Here is a 15449-nt window from a genome sequence, read left to right as displayed (position 1 = left end):
CCGGGGACAGGTCGCAGCCCTGCCCAAGGCGCGCCGGAGAGGCGGAAACATGAGCCCCGTTTCCCAGCTCGGGGGGCCCTGGCTGGGCCTGAGCCCCAGTATCTGTACTTTGGGGCCGAGCGCCTGGGAGTCCCTGCAGCCCGTCTGATGATGGGGAGGGGTGACAGTATTAATCCACATTTATTAGCCACTCCTTGCTAAGCCCAGAATGTGGCATCAAGCGATGGAACACATGTAAGATTTGTCCTTGGGGTGCTGCCAGGCTAAAGGGACAAGCACACAAATCGTGGAAAATGAACGCTAAGGCCCGTGTTACTTGCCCCCATAGCGGGAGGGCGGGAGGCGTTCTAATCGGGGAATGAGTCCGCTTGATTCTGTGTGTCTGTATGCGTGGATGTGAGACAGACAGAAACAAGGACCTCAAGTCAGTCAACGCATGCGTATGGGTCACCAACCAATGTCTAGACACTGTTTAGGCCTTGAAAATACAAAAGCTTATTAGGAAGCGCTTGGCCCACTAGAGTATGGAAATGTCCAGATGACATGACAGACCCGACACTGAAGGGAGAGCAGTGCAGAGAGCGAGAGACTTCCGTGGAGTTTGGTGCCTTTGGACCTGTCTTTAAGGTCATTTGTTTGATTTCTGGCTTTGTCATTGACTACTGTCTGACTTTGGGGAAATTACTTCTGTTTCCTCAACTGTGAAATGGGAACATTAATACCTCATTTGAATGGTTGAAGATTAGCATGTGTAAAAACACTTTGCAAAGTGAAAAAGAAAAAAGAAAACACTTTGCAAAAAATATCAGCTGTTGGTCCTTTGGCTAGAGTAACCAAGGAAGGTGTGGCATTTTTGAGCTGGTACTTCAAGGACAGCTAAGATTTCAAAGTCCAGAGTCTGGCTGAAGTGGGGGTTGAATGAAGAACTCCATACGGAGGGAATGAAATGCACAGTGGCCCGCATACTAACTAAAAACCTAGAATGTGCTAGCAGATTGAGATCCAAGATGATTAAGACCTATCCTCAAAGAGGGCAATTGAGAACATTCCCATTTTAATGTGTCGTGAGTTTATATAATAGGAAAGCAGTGAAAGCGTGTATGGTAAGTTTATCCATTTATGCCACAGACATTTGGGGGTCCAACATGTGGCAGGTATCTTACCAGCAAACAGGTAAGAAGTTAAAAAATGGCAAAGAGCTAGCCCCTCTTGAAGGAACCTTCCCCCCCAAAGCTAGCAGCCCACACTCTTGCAGAGCTGGCTTTGACTGAGAAGACAAAGCCTCGAGTTACTAGGTCTGAACCTGAACTTGGGTTTAAAGATACAGTAGCCCCTCCAGGAAATGCCTGGTGGGGCCATAGGTAGCTATGAAAACATAGCAAGATAAAAAGAACTAATCCAAATAAAAAATATATAGATGTGTGTAAACATATTTTTAAATATGTTTTTATTGATTTCAGAGAATAAGGGAGGAGAGAGGAAACATCAAGGATGAGAGAGAATCATTGATCTGCTGCCTCCTACCTGCCCTCCTATGGGGACTGAGCCTGCAACCTGGGCAACCTGGGCAACCTGCAGCCTGCCCTGCCCAGAATCGAACTGGTGACCTCCTGTTTATGGGTTGATGCTCAGCCACTGAACCACATCAGCCTGGCTAAAAATATATTTAACAAAATTAAAATAACTAATCCAGATTATTAGATGGAAAAACTGCTGTGTACCATGCGTTGCCCCATAGGAAGCTCAAGGTGGGATCTTTGTCTAAACAAGCCCCAGACCTTATCACATGAATGACTATGCATGATTTGTCGGAGTTAAAAAGCATATAAATAGAATATTGCATCACTATTAATTCACATCATCTCTAAACTTAACACAAAAGACCAGCCAACCACCTTTTCTGCAGAGCAAATTTTAAAAATATCTTTATTGATTTTTTAGCGAGTGAGGGAGACAGAAACATTGATTTGTTGTTCCACTTACTATTTTTTAAATGTTTTTATTGATTTCAGAGAGAAGGGGGGAGAGAGAGAAACATCAACATCAATCAGTTGACTCCTGCACGCACCCCAACCTGGGATAGAACCAGCAACCCAGGCAAGTGCCCTGACTGGGAATTGAACTGGCGACCTTTCAGTGCACAGGACGATGCCCAACCAACTGAGCCACACTGGCTAGAGCTATGTTACTTCCTTTGACTCAGCAATTCCTTTTATAGGAATTAGGCCCAAGGAAATGGCTGGACAAGTACAGAATGATATTACCACAAAGATGTTCATCCCTGCTCAACATTGTTTATCACAGTGAAGAATGGGAATCAACCTAAATACTGAGCATCTATAAAAATAACAATGTAGATGTGCATTTATTATCATAGAAAGAAAAAGAAAAAATGTACAAAAAATAAAAAAGAAAGCTGTATAGCCCTGGCTGGTGTGGCTCAGTGGATAGAGCGTTGGCCTTCAGACTAAAGGGTCCCTGGTTCGATTCTAGTCAAGGGCGCATGCCCAGGTTGTGGGCTCATCCCCAGTGTGGGGCGTGCAGGAGGCAGCCAATCAATGATTCTCATCATTGATGTTTCTATCTCCCTCTCCTTCCCTCTCTGAAATCAATAAAAATATATTTTAAAAAAGAAAGATGTATAGAGCATACTAGTATGAATGGACAGAAACAGGCTTCCAAACAAAGTTATAGTATGATCCTACTTTTGTAAATATATATTAATATGTAGAGGCATAGGAGAAAATCTAGAAAGATAAAAAGGCTTAATAGTAGTGATATTAGATGTAAATTTTTCTAATCTATTTGCATTTTTTAAAATTTTCTATGAGAATATGTGTTGGTTATACAATAAATGAATATACATGTTTATTTTACATGTTATTTTAAATATATTTTATTGATTTCAGAGAGGAAGGGAGAGGGAGAGATAGAAACATCAGTGATGAGAGAGAATCATTGATCGGCTGCCTCCTACACACCCCACATTGGGGATCAAGCCCGCAACCCAGGTATGTGCCCTGACTGGGAATTGAACCATGACCTCATAGTTCATAGGTTGATAACCACTGAACCATGCCAGCCAGGCCCATGTTATTGTCTAAAGGTTGCTGAATAACTCAGGGAAGAGCTGATCAGAGTCTGAACCGAGGGCAGGAGCAAGAGGGTAGAGGTATAGAAAGAAGGGGACCAATTTTTCTGATTGATAGGAAGCACTTGGACACCCATTGGATATATCCCGTGGAGAGCAAGGGTGGGAGGAGTTCAGTTTTAACTGACTCAGGGCTGCTCAGCCTGATGAGCAAGGAGGAAGGATTGTGGTGAAGGGAGAGGAGCATTTTCCCTTCCCTTGGCTTCTGGAAGGACTGTTTATCCCTCTTACACTACTTTAGCATCAGTGCTGTCACACTTTTGGCTATTTCTGTCTCCCCAGAGGACCGTAAGTAACCCTGACTGATTCACTCTGTTTGGATCCTCAGCAACGAATCTACAAGAACCCACTAGATGTGAACTGGTGGCACTGTCACACCCCCAGCTCATTCCATAACAATACTAGCATTCTGTGCGGGCTCATCTCATCTGCCAGGCACGGTACTAACAGCTTTCTGTGTATTAGATCATATAATCTTCATCATGACCCTATCAGGTAGAATTTGTTGATGGTGCCATTTAACAGATAAAGAAACTAAGTCAGGGGGCTCTTTCCTCCTCCCCACTTGGGAGTCTGTACTTGTTCTTCAATAAATCTCCACGTTTGCTATACCATCTTCAAAAAAAATAAAATAAATAAAAAGAAACTAAGTCACAGAGAGGTTAAAGTAAAATGCCATGGTCACACAACTAGTAAGTTGACACTCTTAATGTCTCTATAATCATGTGAAGTTTGCACAACTTCTGTGAATTCAGTGTGGCTGGAGCTTCCAATCCCATTTGATAGATGAGGAAAGTGAGACTCAGAGAGGTGATTTTTCCCAAGGTTACATGAGGGGAACAATGCTAAAAACGAAGTTGAAGTAAGGATAAGATATACACATGGCAACATGGATAAATCTTCAAAATAGCGCTGAATTGCCCGGCCGGCGTGGCTCAGTGGTTGAACATCGACCTATGAACCAGGAGATTGAGGTTTGATTCCTGGTCAGGGCACATGCCCGGGTTGCGGGCTCGATCCCCAGTGTGGGGTGTGCAGGAGACAGCTGATCAATGATTCTCTCTCATCATTGATGTTTCTGTCTCTCTCTTCCTCTCTGAAATCAATAAAAATATATTTTAAAAAATAGTGCTGAGCCCTGGTCAGTTTGGTTCAGTGGATAGAGCATCTGCCTGCAGACTGAAGGGTCCCAGGTTCGATTCCGGTCAAGGGCATGTACCTTGGTTGCGGGCACATCCCCAGTAGGGAGAGTGCAGGAGGCAGCTGATCGATATTTCTCTCTTATCGATGTTTCTCTCTATCTCTTTCTCTTCCTCTCTGTACAAAATCAATAAGATATATTGAAAAAAAATAGTGCTGAATGAAAAAATTCACAGAAATGTATTCATATATATATATTAGTATATATAAAACCATTTGTATAAATTTATACTGTATACTAGCCCTAGCTGGTGTGGCTCAGTTGGTTGGAGCATCATTCTGTACACCAAAAGGAGAATTTGATTCCCCATCAGGGCATTTACCCAGGTTGTGGGTTGGGGTGTGTGCAGGAAACAACTGATAGATGTTTCTCTCTCACATTGATGTTTCTCTCTTTCTCTCTCTAAAATAAATAATAATAAAATAAAAAATGTACTGTATTGTACACATATTTCAAAATTTATACAAATACAAAAATTACACATTAAACTCATTAGAGTGAAGAGGGGAAAGGATTGAGCTATAGGCTGTATTAATCTGCTCAGGCTGCCATAACAGAATGCCACAATCTTAAATAGACATTTACTTTCTCATAGTTCTAGAGATTGGAAGTCCAAATTCAAGGTGCCAGCAGGGTTGGTTTCTGGTGAGGCCTCTCTCCAGAGGCTGTAGATTGCTGTCTTCTCACTGGTCCTTACATGGTCTTTCCTCTCTGCAGAGAGAGAGCAGTGGTATCTCTTCTTATGACCCCAGACCTACCAGATCAGGGCCCCACACTTATGACCTCATTTCACCTTGATTACCTCCTTAGAGGCCCTATCTCCAATACAGTCACATTGGGGTTAGGGTTCCCACACATGAATTTTTGAGAAACACAAGTCAGTCCATAACATGGGCTAAAAGGGACATAATAAAACCACAAGAAGTGGAGAAAGAAAATGGACAGGATCCAGATCAAGCAGGCCCTTACAAGGCATAATAAGGAGACTAGCTTTTTTATTTTTTCATTGATTTCAGAGAGAGGGAGAGAGAAAGAGAGAGAGAGAGAGAGAGAGAGAGAGAGAGTGAAAATATCAATGATCAGTGATGGTGATGGATCCAGCCAGCAACCAGGCATATGCCTGGACTGGGAATCAAACCATGACCTCCTGGTTTTTAGGTCGACGCTCAACCACTGAGCCATGCCGGCTGGGCTAGCTTTTCTTTTTTTTTTTTTTTTTAATGCTTGCTTTTTTATTGTTGTTGTTAATCCTCACCTGAGGATATTTTCCCATTGCTTTTTCAGAGAAAATAGAAGGGAAGGAGGGATGGGGAGAGAGCGAAACATCGATGTGAGAGAGACCATGGACTGGCTACCTCCCCAACTCAACCTGTCCAGGGGGTGGGGAGCCCAAGTACGTGCCTGCCCTTGACTGGGAATCAAACCTGCGATCCTTCAGTGTGCAGGCCCGAATCTACAAAAACCCACTTTGCCACACTGGCCAAGGCAAGGAGACTAGCTTTAAAGGCTCAGAGAGGCCCTGGTCTGTGTGGCTTGGTTGGTTGAGCATCGTCCTGTGCACTTAAAGGTTGCTGGTTCTGAAAGATCAGTTGGAGGCCGAAAAAACAGGTGACATAGGCTTTATTAGAGGAAAGACCTGCCGGGCTGTCTCGCAAAGGGAGAGCAGCAGCTCGTGCAGTGATAAGAACTCTTATTTAAGGAGAATGAGGAAGGCAGGAGGGCTTGGGGTACTTGGCGAGAGCTGGTTGGTTAGTCAATGTATATGTCCATACAAGGTGCTCCTTCTGGGTTGGGGCCACATCACATTTACAGTAAGTCATCGCCATTCCAGGGACAGGTGGGTTTAGTAATCACATTCCAGGGAAAGGCGAGTCTATCAGGTTCAATTCCAGGTCAGGGCACATGCCTGAGTTACCGGTTTCTGGCTTGATAGGGGGAGAAGGGGTTGTGCAGGAGGCAATTGATCAATGTTTCACATGGATGTTTCACTCTCTCTCTCTCCATTCCTCTCACTCTAAAAGTCTTTTAAAAAATAAAACTCAAGAAAAAAATCTTTAAAAAAAAGACTCAGAACCCTACCTGGTTTGGCTCAGTGGATAGAGCATAGGCCTGTGGGCTGAAGAGTCCTGAGTTCAATTTTGATCAAGGGCATATGCCTGGGTTGCTGGCTCAAGCCCCAGTAGGGGGCGTGCAGGAGGTAGCCAATGATTCTCATCATTGATGTTTCTATCTCCCTCTCCCTTCCCCTCTGAAATCAATAAAGATATATCTTAAAAATAAATAAATAAATAAAATTTTTAAAAAAAGGCTCAGAGAAGTCACTCAGTTCATAAATGCTAAGGTCAATTGATATATAACTGATTGGCTCCAAAGTTCATGTAATCTGAAACCATTGAGTCCTGATAAAGTGGAAATGCGTGTATTTCATTTACATTAGGAAAACGGAGTGCAGAGAGGCCAAATGACTTGCCTAGGGCCGCAAAGAAGAAGTTCTTTCTGAGTTTTATTGGCACTTTCTTTGTGCCAGTCCTTGTGTAGGACACGGAGGACATAGAAATTAGAGAAACATGGTCCCTGCACTTAGAAAGCCCAGCCATGCATAGAAGAGACATCCAGGTAAGCAAATGTGGTCATTGGAGGGGCCTGTTACAGGTGCTGGGAAGTCCAGAGGAGGGAAAATGACTCTGCCCAGGATCAGTTGAGGAAGATTTCAGAGGAGGAAGAGCCCTTTTAATCAAATCCTTGAAGGATGAAGAGTTCACCTGATGCAAAAAAGGGAAAGCTCGGTATGGGCAGGGTCAAGGATGGGGCCCTTGCGAAGGGAGAGCGAGCAAAGGCGTGATGAGGCCAGATGGGGAAGGCTTTGCTGCCGGGTCAGAAATCGGACTTGGTTCTGAGCTCGCTGGGGAACCCTGGAAGAGTTTCAAGCAGGGGATGCCTTGGCCAGGATTCTAAGGAAGGTCTCTCTGGCGGTTGTCCAATGGCCTGTACTCTTTTAAAGAATCCATTGCATTTAAAGAAAAAAAATCCATTGTATGAGCTGGTGAGAAAAAATGATGGCCCCTCCCACCTCCAGTCCTTTTATGGGTTTTATCACTTAGACTGAGGATTTTTTTTTTTTTAAACCATCGCTGTCAAAGCCTTCATCTCACTGCTAGACAGACCAACCTGCTTCCTTCCTCTCCGCCTCCACTCCACCTCCCACCAGGGTGATGCACCAGACAATGGCACTTGGGAGAAAGGTGTGCAAAGGACAGAGGGGTTCGAGCTTCCCGTAGGGGTGATGGGCAGAGGGATCCAGATGGTGAGGACCCCAGGTGTTCTTGGTCTTGGCTTTCCCCACCTCTCGGGGCCAGTTAAGCATCTCAGCTTCCTACATTGCCCGCCCCCTTGTTTGCTGCACTCAACTTCCTGCCTCACCAGAGGAAGTGGGGAGAGACAGCAGGTACAGCAACAGCGACGGGGGCCATGGTGAGTCCTTATGCCTAAGAATCCAGGTCCCCAGGCCCCAACCACAAGGGCAGCCAGGCCCAGGTCAACCCTCAGCAGGCTGACTTCTAGCCCTTGAGATCAGGTTATTCTGGGGGCCCTGTCTGCTGCTCCCACAGCCTTATATTGTCTGCCCCCCGCCAACAGGACAAGGAGTATGTGGGTTTCTCAGCCCTTCCCAACCAGCTGCACCGCAAGTCCATCAAGAAGGGGTTTGACTTCACACTCATGGTGGCAGGTCTGGGGGTTTTGGAGGCGGTGGGTCCTCAAGAGACCCTGGCTGTCCTCTGACCTGACCAACGGGGCCTGTCCTGTCCACAGGGGAGTCAGGCCTGGGGAAATCCACCCTCATCAACAGCCTGTTTCTCACCAACCTCTATGAGGATCGGCAACTGCCAGAGGCCAGCGGTAAGACCCTCCCCATCCTCTCCAGGCACTCTACCCCCTCCTATCTCCCCAGGCTACACTATCTTCCTTTCTATCTGCGCTACCATGACTTTCTGGGGGACTCGGGCAGCTTATGGCTTCTTCCCCTAAAAAAAATAGGTGGGGGCAATTGTGATACTGAGAAAGGAAACTAGTCCTGCCTCAGACCCCTACCCAGTTCCCTGATCTCTTCCCGTACCCATAGCTCGCTTGACACAAACGCTGACTATTGAGCGTCGGGGCGTGGAGATCGAGGAGGGGGGTATTAAGGTGAAGCTGACGTTGGTGGACACTCCTGGCTTTGGGGACTCAGTGGATTGCTCAGACTGGTGAGGAGCGGGGGAGGGAATGAGGGATAGTCTCCCAATAGGGCTGGCTACTTGGTGGAAACTGAGGGGTCAGTGACAGGGCTGGTCTGCCCTGGCCTCCCACCCACCCTGACTGAAAGGTGGGGGGCATTTCTGGTGGCTGTGTGCCCCAAAGTGCCCTGTGCTTCCCGACATCTCACTTATGAGCCTGCCAGTTTCCTGATTTCTTTGGTTGGAGACAAAGAAACTACTTCCCACCCCCATAGTCCTGGCGAGTCTTGCCCCCTTCCCTGCCATGTGACCCCTGATCTCCCACCACATGCTCTCTCCCCTCCCACATCCCAGCTGGCTGCCCGTGGTGCGCTTCATTGAGGAGCAATTTGAGCAGTATCTTAGGGATGAGAGTGGCCTGAACCGGAAGAACATCCAGGATTCCCGTGTCCACTGCTGCCTCTACTTCATCTCACCCTTTGGCCGGGGGTCTGAGGGCCGCCCTGGGGGTTGGGCATTCGGGGAGGCTGGGGAGGTGACTCTATATCCTGAGACCAAGCCCTGGCCAATCCTGGGTGCAGGCTCCGGCCCCTGGATGTGGCCTTCCTCCGGGCGGTGCACGAGAAGGTCAACATCGTCCCCGTCATTGGCAAAGCAGATGCCCTGATGCCCAGCGAAACCCAGGCTCTCAAGCAGAAGGTGGGTGTGGTGACTTCTGACCTTTGGTCCCACATGAAGCCAAAAGTCATGATCAAACCTGAACTCAGCCTTTTTTTAAAAAATATATTTTATTGATTTTTTACAGAGAGGAAGGGAGAGGGATACAGTTAGAAACATCGCTCTGAGAGAGAAACATCTATCAGCTGCCTCCTGCACACCTCCCATTGGGGATGTGCCAGCACATGCCCTTGACCGGAATCGAACCTGGGACCCTTCGGTCCACAGGCTGATGCTCTATCCACTGAGCCAAACCGGTTACGGCCTGAACTCAGCTTTAACTCCTTTGATCTTGGGGTAGACTTCTTGGAGCATGATGTGTAATGCTATTAGAGAGTTTCTGCAGAAGGTAGGTAGTGAGCCGCCTGAAAGAGCCGTGTCTCTGGAAGCTCAGAATGGAACCCCTGGGCTGGATGCCTAGCCTGTCTGAGGGTAGGAACATAGACGTGATGACCCCTGATGGCCCCCACCCTCCAGTGTCTTCAGAGCCCGCGCCCACTGTTTCTGCTTCTATGTCTCTTTCTGGGTATTTTGGAATCTGCCTCATCTTAGAATCTTTCCAGGACTCTGCCTTGGCTGTTAGGGTGTCTTTGTCCCAGTCTTTTCACCCTATGACTGTCCCATTATCTCTGAGATTTTTATGTTCATTTCTTTTATTTGTTTTTTGTTAATCCTCACCCAAGGATATTTTTCCCATTGATTTTTAATTTTTTTATTAAATTCAGTGTGATACCCCTCCCTTGTGTGAGATTTGTGTTTTTTAAAAATATATATATATTTTTATTGATTTCAGAGAGGAAGGAAGAGGGAGAGATAGAAACATCAATGATGAGAGAGAATCATTGATTGGCTGCCTCCTGCAAGCCCCCCACTGGGGATTGAGCCCACAACCTGGACACATGCCCTTCACCGGAATCGAATCTGGGACCCTTCAGTTTGCAGGTCGACACTCTATCCCAGCCGTGGGCAAACTATGGCTCACGGGCCGGATCCGGCCCGTTTGAAATGAATAAAACTAAAAAAAAAAAAAAGACTGTACCCTTTTATGTAATGATGTTTACTTTGAATTTATATTAGTTCACACAAACACTCCATCCATGCTTTTGTTCCGGCCCTCCGGTCCAGTTTAAGAACCCATTGTGGCCCTCGAGTCAAAGTTTGCCCACCCCTGCTCTATCCACTGAGCCAAACTGGCTAGGGCTCCATTGATTTTTAGAGAGTGGAAGAAACAGGAAGAGAAAGAGAGAGAGAAAGATGGATGTGAAAGAGACACATCAATTGGTTGCCTCCCACACAGGGCTGGGGATTGAGCCTGTAACTGAGGTACGTGCCCTTGACCGGAACTGAACCTGGGACCCTTCAGTCCGAGGACTAGCACTCTATCCACTGAGCCAAACTGGCTAGAGCTTTTTTCTTTTTTATTGATTTTAGGGAGAGAAGAGAGAGGGAGAGATACATTGACATAAGAAACATGACTTGCCTCCTCCACACACCCTGACCAGGGACAGAACCTGAAACCTGGGCATGTGCCCTGACCGGGAATCAAACCTTCAACCTTTCAGTGCCCAGGATGATGCTCAACCAACTGAGCCACACAGCCCAGGGCTGCACTTTCAGTTCATTTCTCACCATCTGTCTTTCCTGTCTTGACCACCCAGTGTCTGTATCTGAGCACTTTTTATTTTTTTGGTTAATCCTCACTTGAGGATATTTTTCCATTGACTTTTAGAGAGAGTGGGAGGGGGAGAGACAGAGAAACATTGATTGGTTGCCTCCTGCACGTGCCCCAACCAGGGCCAGGGATCAAACCTGCAACCTAGGTATGTGCCCTTGACTGGAATCCAACCCAGGACCATTCAGTCCACAGGCTGATGCTCTATCCACTGAGCCAAACCGGCTAGGGCAAGTGTCAGTATCTGAATCTGCCTCGGCCATGCAATGTCTGTTGTTCACAGCCTCTGTGATTCTCACTGTCTCTGCATCTGTTTCCTCTGAGATCCGGGACCAGTTGAAGGAGGAGGAAATCAACATCTACCAGTTCCCCGATTGTGACTCAGATGAGGATGAAGACTTCAAGAGGCAGGATGCCGAGATGAAGGTGCAGAGGCAAGGGAGGAAGGGGCCGAGAAGCAGGGGAGGCAGAGGTGGAGGTGGAAGCTGAGGAAGGAGTTTCTGCCCTTGAGTGGTGATCCCTGATTCCCGCCCTCTAGGAAAGCATCCCTTTCGCAGTTGTCGGTTCATGCGAGGTAGTGAGGGACAAAGGCACCCGACCAGTGAGGGGACGCCGCTACTCCTGGGGAACCGTGGAGGGTGAGTAAGGCTGGCCGTGCATTCCGAGGCCAGCAGGCCCAGGCCACCCCCAAGTCAACCGCACCCAACATGTGATGGCGGGTGAGCTCTGGTCTGGGAGGTCCTAGGAGCCAGATGAGAGGTCTTTGAGCTGCAGAGGTGGACCCTCCCCAGGAGCGGGGTGGGATTTCGGGCAGACCTTACCCAGAGGGTGGGCCCGGACCGGAAGCTTCCTGATGCGCACGGTCGGTCCCCCAGTGGAGAACCCACATCACTGCGATTTCCTGAACCTGCGACGGATGCTGGTGCAGACACACCTGCAGGACCTGAAGGAGGTGACACACGATCTGCTCTATGAGGGCTACCGGGCCCGCTGTCTACAGAGCCTGGCCCGGCCTGGGGCTCGCGATCGGGCCAGCCGCAGGTGAGAGCGGAGTGGACTCACAGGTGCTTCCAGGCCTCGCCCTCACCACATCCATGACCCCGCCTTGACCCCGCCTTGACCATCCAAATCTTTTTCCCCAAGTCTTTCCCCACCCAGCTAGCTTCCGGCCCTAACCTCAAGGACAAGAGCCCACCTCCCAGAGGCCAACCCCCTTCCAGGCCCCGCCTCGGGGTCGTGACCCACACAACCAAGGTCCCGCCCTTGATTCCTATTCCTTTTCCTCCCCCTAGTAAGCTTTCCCGCCGGAGCACCGCGGAGATCCCGCTGCCCATGCTGCCCCTGGCCGAGACGGAGAAGCTGATCCGAGAGAAAGACGAAGAGGTGAGCCAGCACCCCCCGCTCCCCCCACTGACCAAAGCCCCAGTCCTCTCCGAAAAAGCCGCCCTCCGGCCACGCCTGGCCCCACCGCCTGCGATCTTGCCCCACAGCTGCGTCGCATGCAGGAGATGCTGGAGAAGATGCAGGCGCAGGTGCAGCAGAGCCAGGCTCAGGGCGAGCAGTCGGCCGCTCTCTGAGGACCCCCGCCCGGTGCCGCTTTACATCAGCTCCGCCTTCGTCCGCCTCTTGTCCAACCCCCGAGCCCCGGCGGCCCAGCGCCTCACCCCGGAGCCTGTTGGCACTGGGCTCTGGGCCAACAGGTTCTCCCAACCCCAGAGCTGGGGGTCCTGCCTTTGGCCCCGCCCCGCCCCGCCCCTCCCGGAGCCGGGGCTTCCAGCCCAGCCCCTCTAAACCCCAACAGTGTCTTCGATAAAAACTAAGTTTCCTGCCCTGACCAGTGTGGCTCAGCGGGTTGACCGCTGTCCCGTGCACCGAAAGGTCACCGGTCGGACTCCGGTCAGGGCACAAGGCCAGATTGCCGTCCCGGTCATTCCCGGCCCCGGCCGGGGTGCATTCGGGAGGCAACTGCAACCGATCGATGTTCCCTGTTTCTCTCTCGCATCGATGTTCCTCAAATAGATGTCGTTTTCTCTCTAAGATCAATTAAAAAATTAAAAACAAAACTAAGTTTCCTGAGGCCACGCGTCTTCGCTTTCCCTGCGGGAATAGCGGCGAGCTCAGCGGGCCCGGCCTTCATTCATGGGTCGGGCGCTCCAGTCCACTCTCCCCCGGCGCCCCCACAATCACACGCTGGGGGCCGCGGGTAAGAAACAAAGACCAGCTCAATTTTATTAGGACTGGGGTGGGGGTCAGGCTGTCCCGAAGGGCCCTCTACTCCTGGTCCTTGGCGTCGCCGTGCGTGATGACGTAGCAGATGTTCTTGTAGTCTACCATGCCGGTCACGTCGGGAGGGAAGGCCGCCCACATGTTCTTGATCTGGGGAAAGACGGCCAGATCGCGTTTCCTGCGGGTTCCTGGGGCGCCCGTGCCCCACCCCTCTGCCTTTCCCAGGCCCCTACCCCACTCACCTCTTCCGGGGAGAAGCGGTCACATTGGGTGGTAAGCAGCTCCTCCAAACTGGAGAGAGGTGACACAAGGGGAGTTGAGATGGGGCCTTGTAAATTCTTCCCACTCCCACCTCATCCTTGTTGCTATTCCCAGTTTCTCCTGAAAACCAGGGTCACTCTGGATCCTTCCAGTGATCTCACAAACACAAACACGAAAGGCTTTTGCCCTTCTCCCCACATGTGATGGGCAAATTTAATCCTAATCACAGTCTTCATTTCTCCCATATCCCTGGCAACGCCTAACCCTTGGCAGGAACTTAAGGAGGCTTTCTGTGGGTGAACAGCTGGAGGGGTCACTTACAACTGCTTCTTGATAACACCCTTCCCTTCAGGGTCCAGGACCTTGAAGGCTCCAGTGATCACGTCCTCGGGGTCGGCACCTGGAGTAAGAGGGCACACGGGTCCCTGAAGGGTCTGTCTCTGAAAGATCTGGGAAGGGGCAGCTGGGAGCTTGGACCCAGGACGCTTCATTCACCTTTGAGCTTCTCTCCGAACATAGTCAGGAAGACGGTGAAGTTGATGGGGCCGCTGGCTTCCTTCATCATTTCATCTAGCTCCTCATTCTTCACATTGAGGCGCCCTGGAATGGGGCAGGGGAAGCATGGGCTGGAGTGGGGTCCTGGGACCAGAGGGTGATTCTTCTCATAAATTCAGATCATCCCCCCCATTTTTCATCTGGGTAGACTGAGGTGGAGTCAGCAGGGCTGGCCCCCAAGGCTGCTGAATTCCCAGGACTCTACAGCCTTGGACCTTTAAGGGGATTGGGTGGGGGGCTCACCCATGGCTGCAAAGGTGTCCCGCAGGTCTTCCTTGTCAATAATGCCATCACGGTTCTGGTCAATTACTGTGAAGGCCTGTGGAGGGCAAGGGCAGGGAGGGGTTAGGTCCCCCATGGCCAGGCTTTAGCATCCTTACTCCAGGCAGATCAGATTGTGGCCCCCAGCCAGCTGTCCTCTTTCATGCCAAGAAGGGAGGGGAGCAAGGAATTCTAAACCCTTCCCCTCCCACTAAAACAGGTGCACATTCCGGGGTGGGAGGGTGGGGGAGGGCAGCAAGGGTGCCTTTGGTCAGCCTTCAGTCTCCCTTCCCTTCACTCACCTCCTTGAACTCCTGGATCTGAGTCTGGTCGAACATTGAGAAGACATTGGAGCTTCCACCCTCTGCTGCTGCCCTTCTCTTGGCCTTCTTGGGTGCCTGGGGGGTGAGGGTTGGGCAAAGACATCCATGGGCCAGATCCTACTATTCTCTGGAGGCAATGGAATAGACTCCGGGTTCTTTGCGTCCATTCTTGTAAAGCAACTCATCTGGCTCTAGGCTTCCTCCTCTTTGTGACTGCTTTGCTGTGGGTGCTTGTTTCAGTTGCGTCCCCAAATTCCTATCTGTAGCCCTTGAGTCCCATCCCTCCATCCTACCCAAGTGGAAGTTTCCTCTTCTTAGTGTCCTGAACCTGCCTCCTCTGAGTCCCAGACTTCCTGTGTGACCCTGATCCACTCATTCATTCTGTATGAACCTCTACTTTCTCATTTATAAAATGGGAGTGGGGAAGGTGGGGAGGCAGAAGGGATCAATGGGGGGGAAAGGGGGACATTAATAATACTTTCAACAATAAAGATTTTAAAAAAACATGGGAGTGGGAATCCTTGCCAGCTTGGCCCCAGAGGGTTTTAGGAAGATGGAGAGCAGGACAGTATGGAGCATGCTTTGAGAGGGATTGGGCTCCAGTGAATGGAGTATCTGAGTGGATTACCCTATGCACCCCATTAGTGATACTAAGAAAAGAAGGACTCATCTTTCTTCCTCTTGATGGACTGGGAACCAGCTACCTTCTTTCAAAGGGCGAGGCTGCTCTGAGGTCTGAGGGATCTGGACAGGGGCTGGGGGATTCTTACCATGTCTTCAGTTTCCTGGGGGCAAGGCTGGAAAGTAGCAGAGAGCAAGCTTGCCGCAGTCTCTCTGGGGTTATATAGTCTTGCCCCAGGGAGCCCTT

General features: G+C 49.6%; 2 protein-coding genes across 2 annotated transcripts; one reads left to right on the top strand and one right to left on the bottom strand.

The window, feature by feature from the left end:
* Nucleotides 1-6766: 6766 nt before the first annotated feature.
* On the top strand, nt 6767-13008 carry SEPT1 (septin 1). Its single transcript, XM_014445910.2, has 11 exons — nt 6767-7594; nt 7989-8079; nt 8163-8249; nt 8473-8596; nt 8921-9055; nt 9148-9265; nt 11280-11381; nt 11494-11593; nt 11831-11996; nt 12248-12338; nt 12446-13008. Exons 1-11 carry the CDS (start codon nt 7565-7567, stop codon nt 12530-12532), a joined length of 1131 nt encoding a protein of 376 aa, XP_014301396.1. The 5' UTR covers nt 6767-7564; the 3' UTR covers nt 12533-13008.
* Nucleotides 13009-13159: 151 nt separating this feature from the next.
* On the bottom strand, nt 13160-15449 carry MYLPF (myosin light chain, phosphorylatable, fast skeletal muscle). Its single transcript, XM_006103458.3, has 7 exons — nt 15352-15449; nt 14561-14656; nt 14241-14316; nt 13938-14042; nt 13764-13842; nt 13424-13472; nt 13160-13331 (listed from the first exon to the last, which is right to left on the bottom strand). The coding sequence occupies exons 1-7, from the start codon at nt 15352-15354 to the stop codon at nt 13227-13229; spliced, it is 513 nt and encodes a 170-aa protein (XP_006103520.1). The 5' UTR covers nt 15355-15449; the 3' UTR covers nt 13160-13226.

Source organism: Myotis lucifugus, unplaced genomic scaffold (genome assembly GCF_000147115.1).
Source record: "Myotis lucifugus unplaced genomic scaffold, Myoluc2.0 scaffold_486, whole genome shotgun sequence".
NCBI classification, from domain to species: Eukaryota; Metazoa; Chordata; class Mammalia; order Chiroptera; family Vespertilionidae; genus Myotis; species Myotis lucifugus.
The sequence above is the reverse complement of the archived record's forward strand: the minus strand, read 5'-3'. Positions and strand labels throughout refer to the sequence as shown.

Excerpts from the sequence above, each read along its gene's own strand:
- SEPT1 (XM_014445910.2), top strand. The coding sequence starts at position 7,565 with ATGCACCAGACAATGGCACTTGGGAGAAAG. Across the intron at positions 8,080-8,162 it reads CTTCACACTCATGGTGGCAG|GGGAGTCAGGCCTGGGGAAA; the intron begins GTCTGGGGGTTT and ends TCCTGTCCACAG. Across the intron at positions 12,339-12,445 it reads TCCGAGAGAAAGACGAAGAG|CTGCGTCGCATGCAGGAGAT; the intron begins GTGAGCCAGCAC and ends CTTGCCCCACAG.
- MYLPF (XM_006103458.3), bottom strand. Across the intron at positions 14,043-14,240 it reads GGACACCTTTGCAGCCATGG|GGCGCCTCAATGTGAAGAAT; the intron begins GTGAGCCCCCCA and ends GCCCCATTCCAG. Across the intron at positions 13,332-13,423 it reads ACCGCTTCTCCCCGGAAGAG|ATCAAGAACATGTGGGCGGC; the intron begins GTGAGTGGGGTA and ends GTCTTTCCCCAG.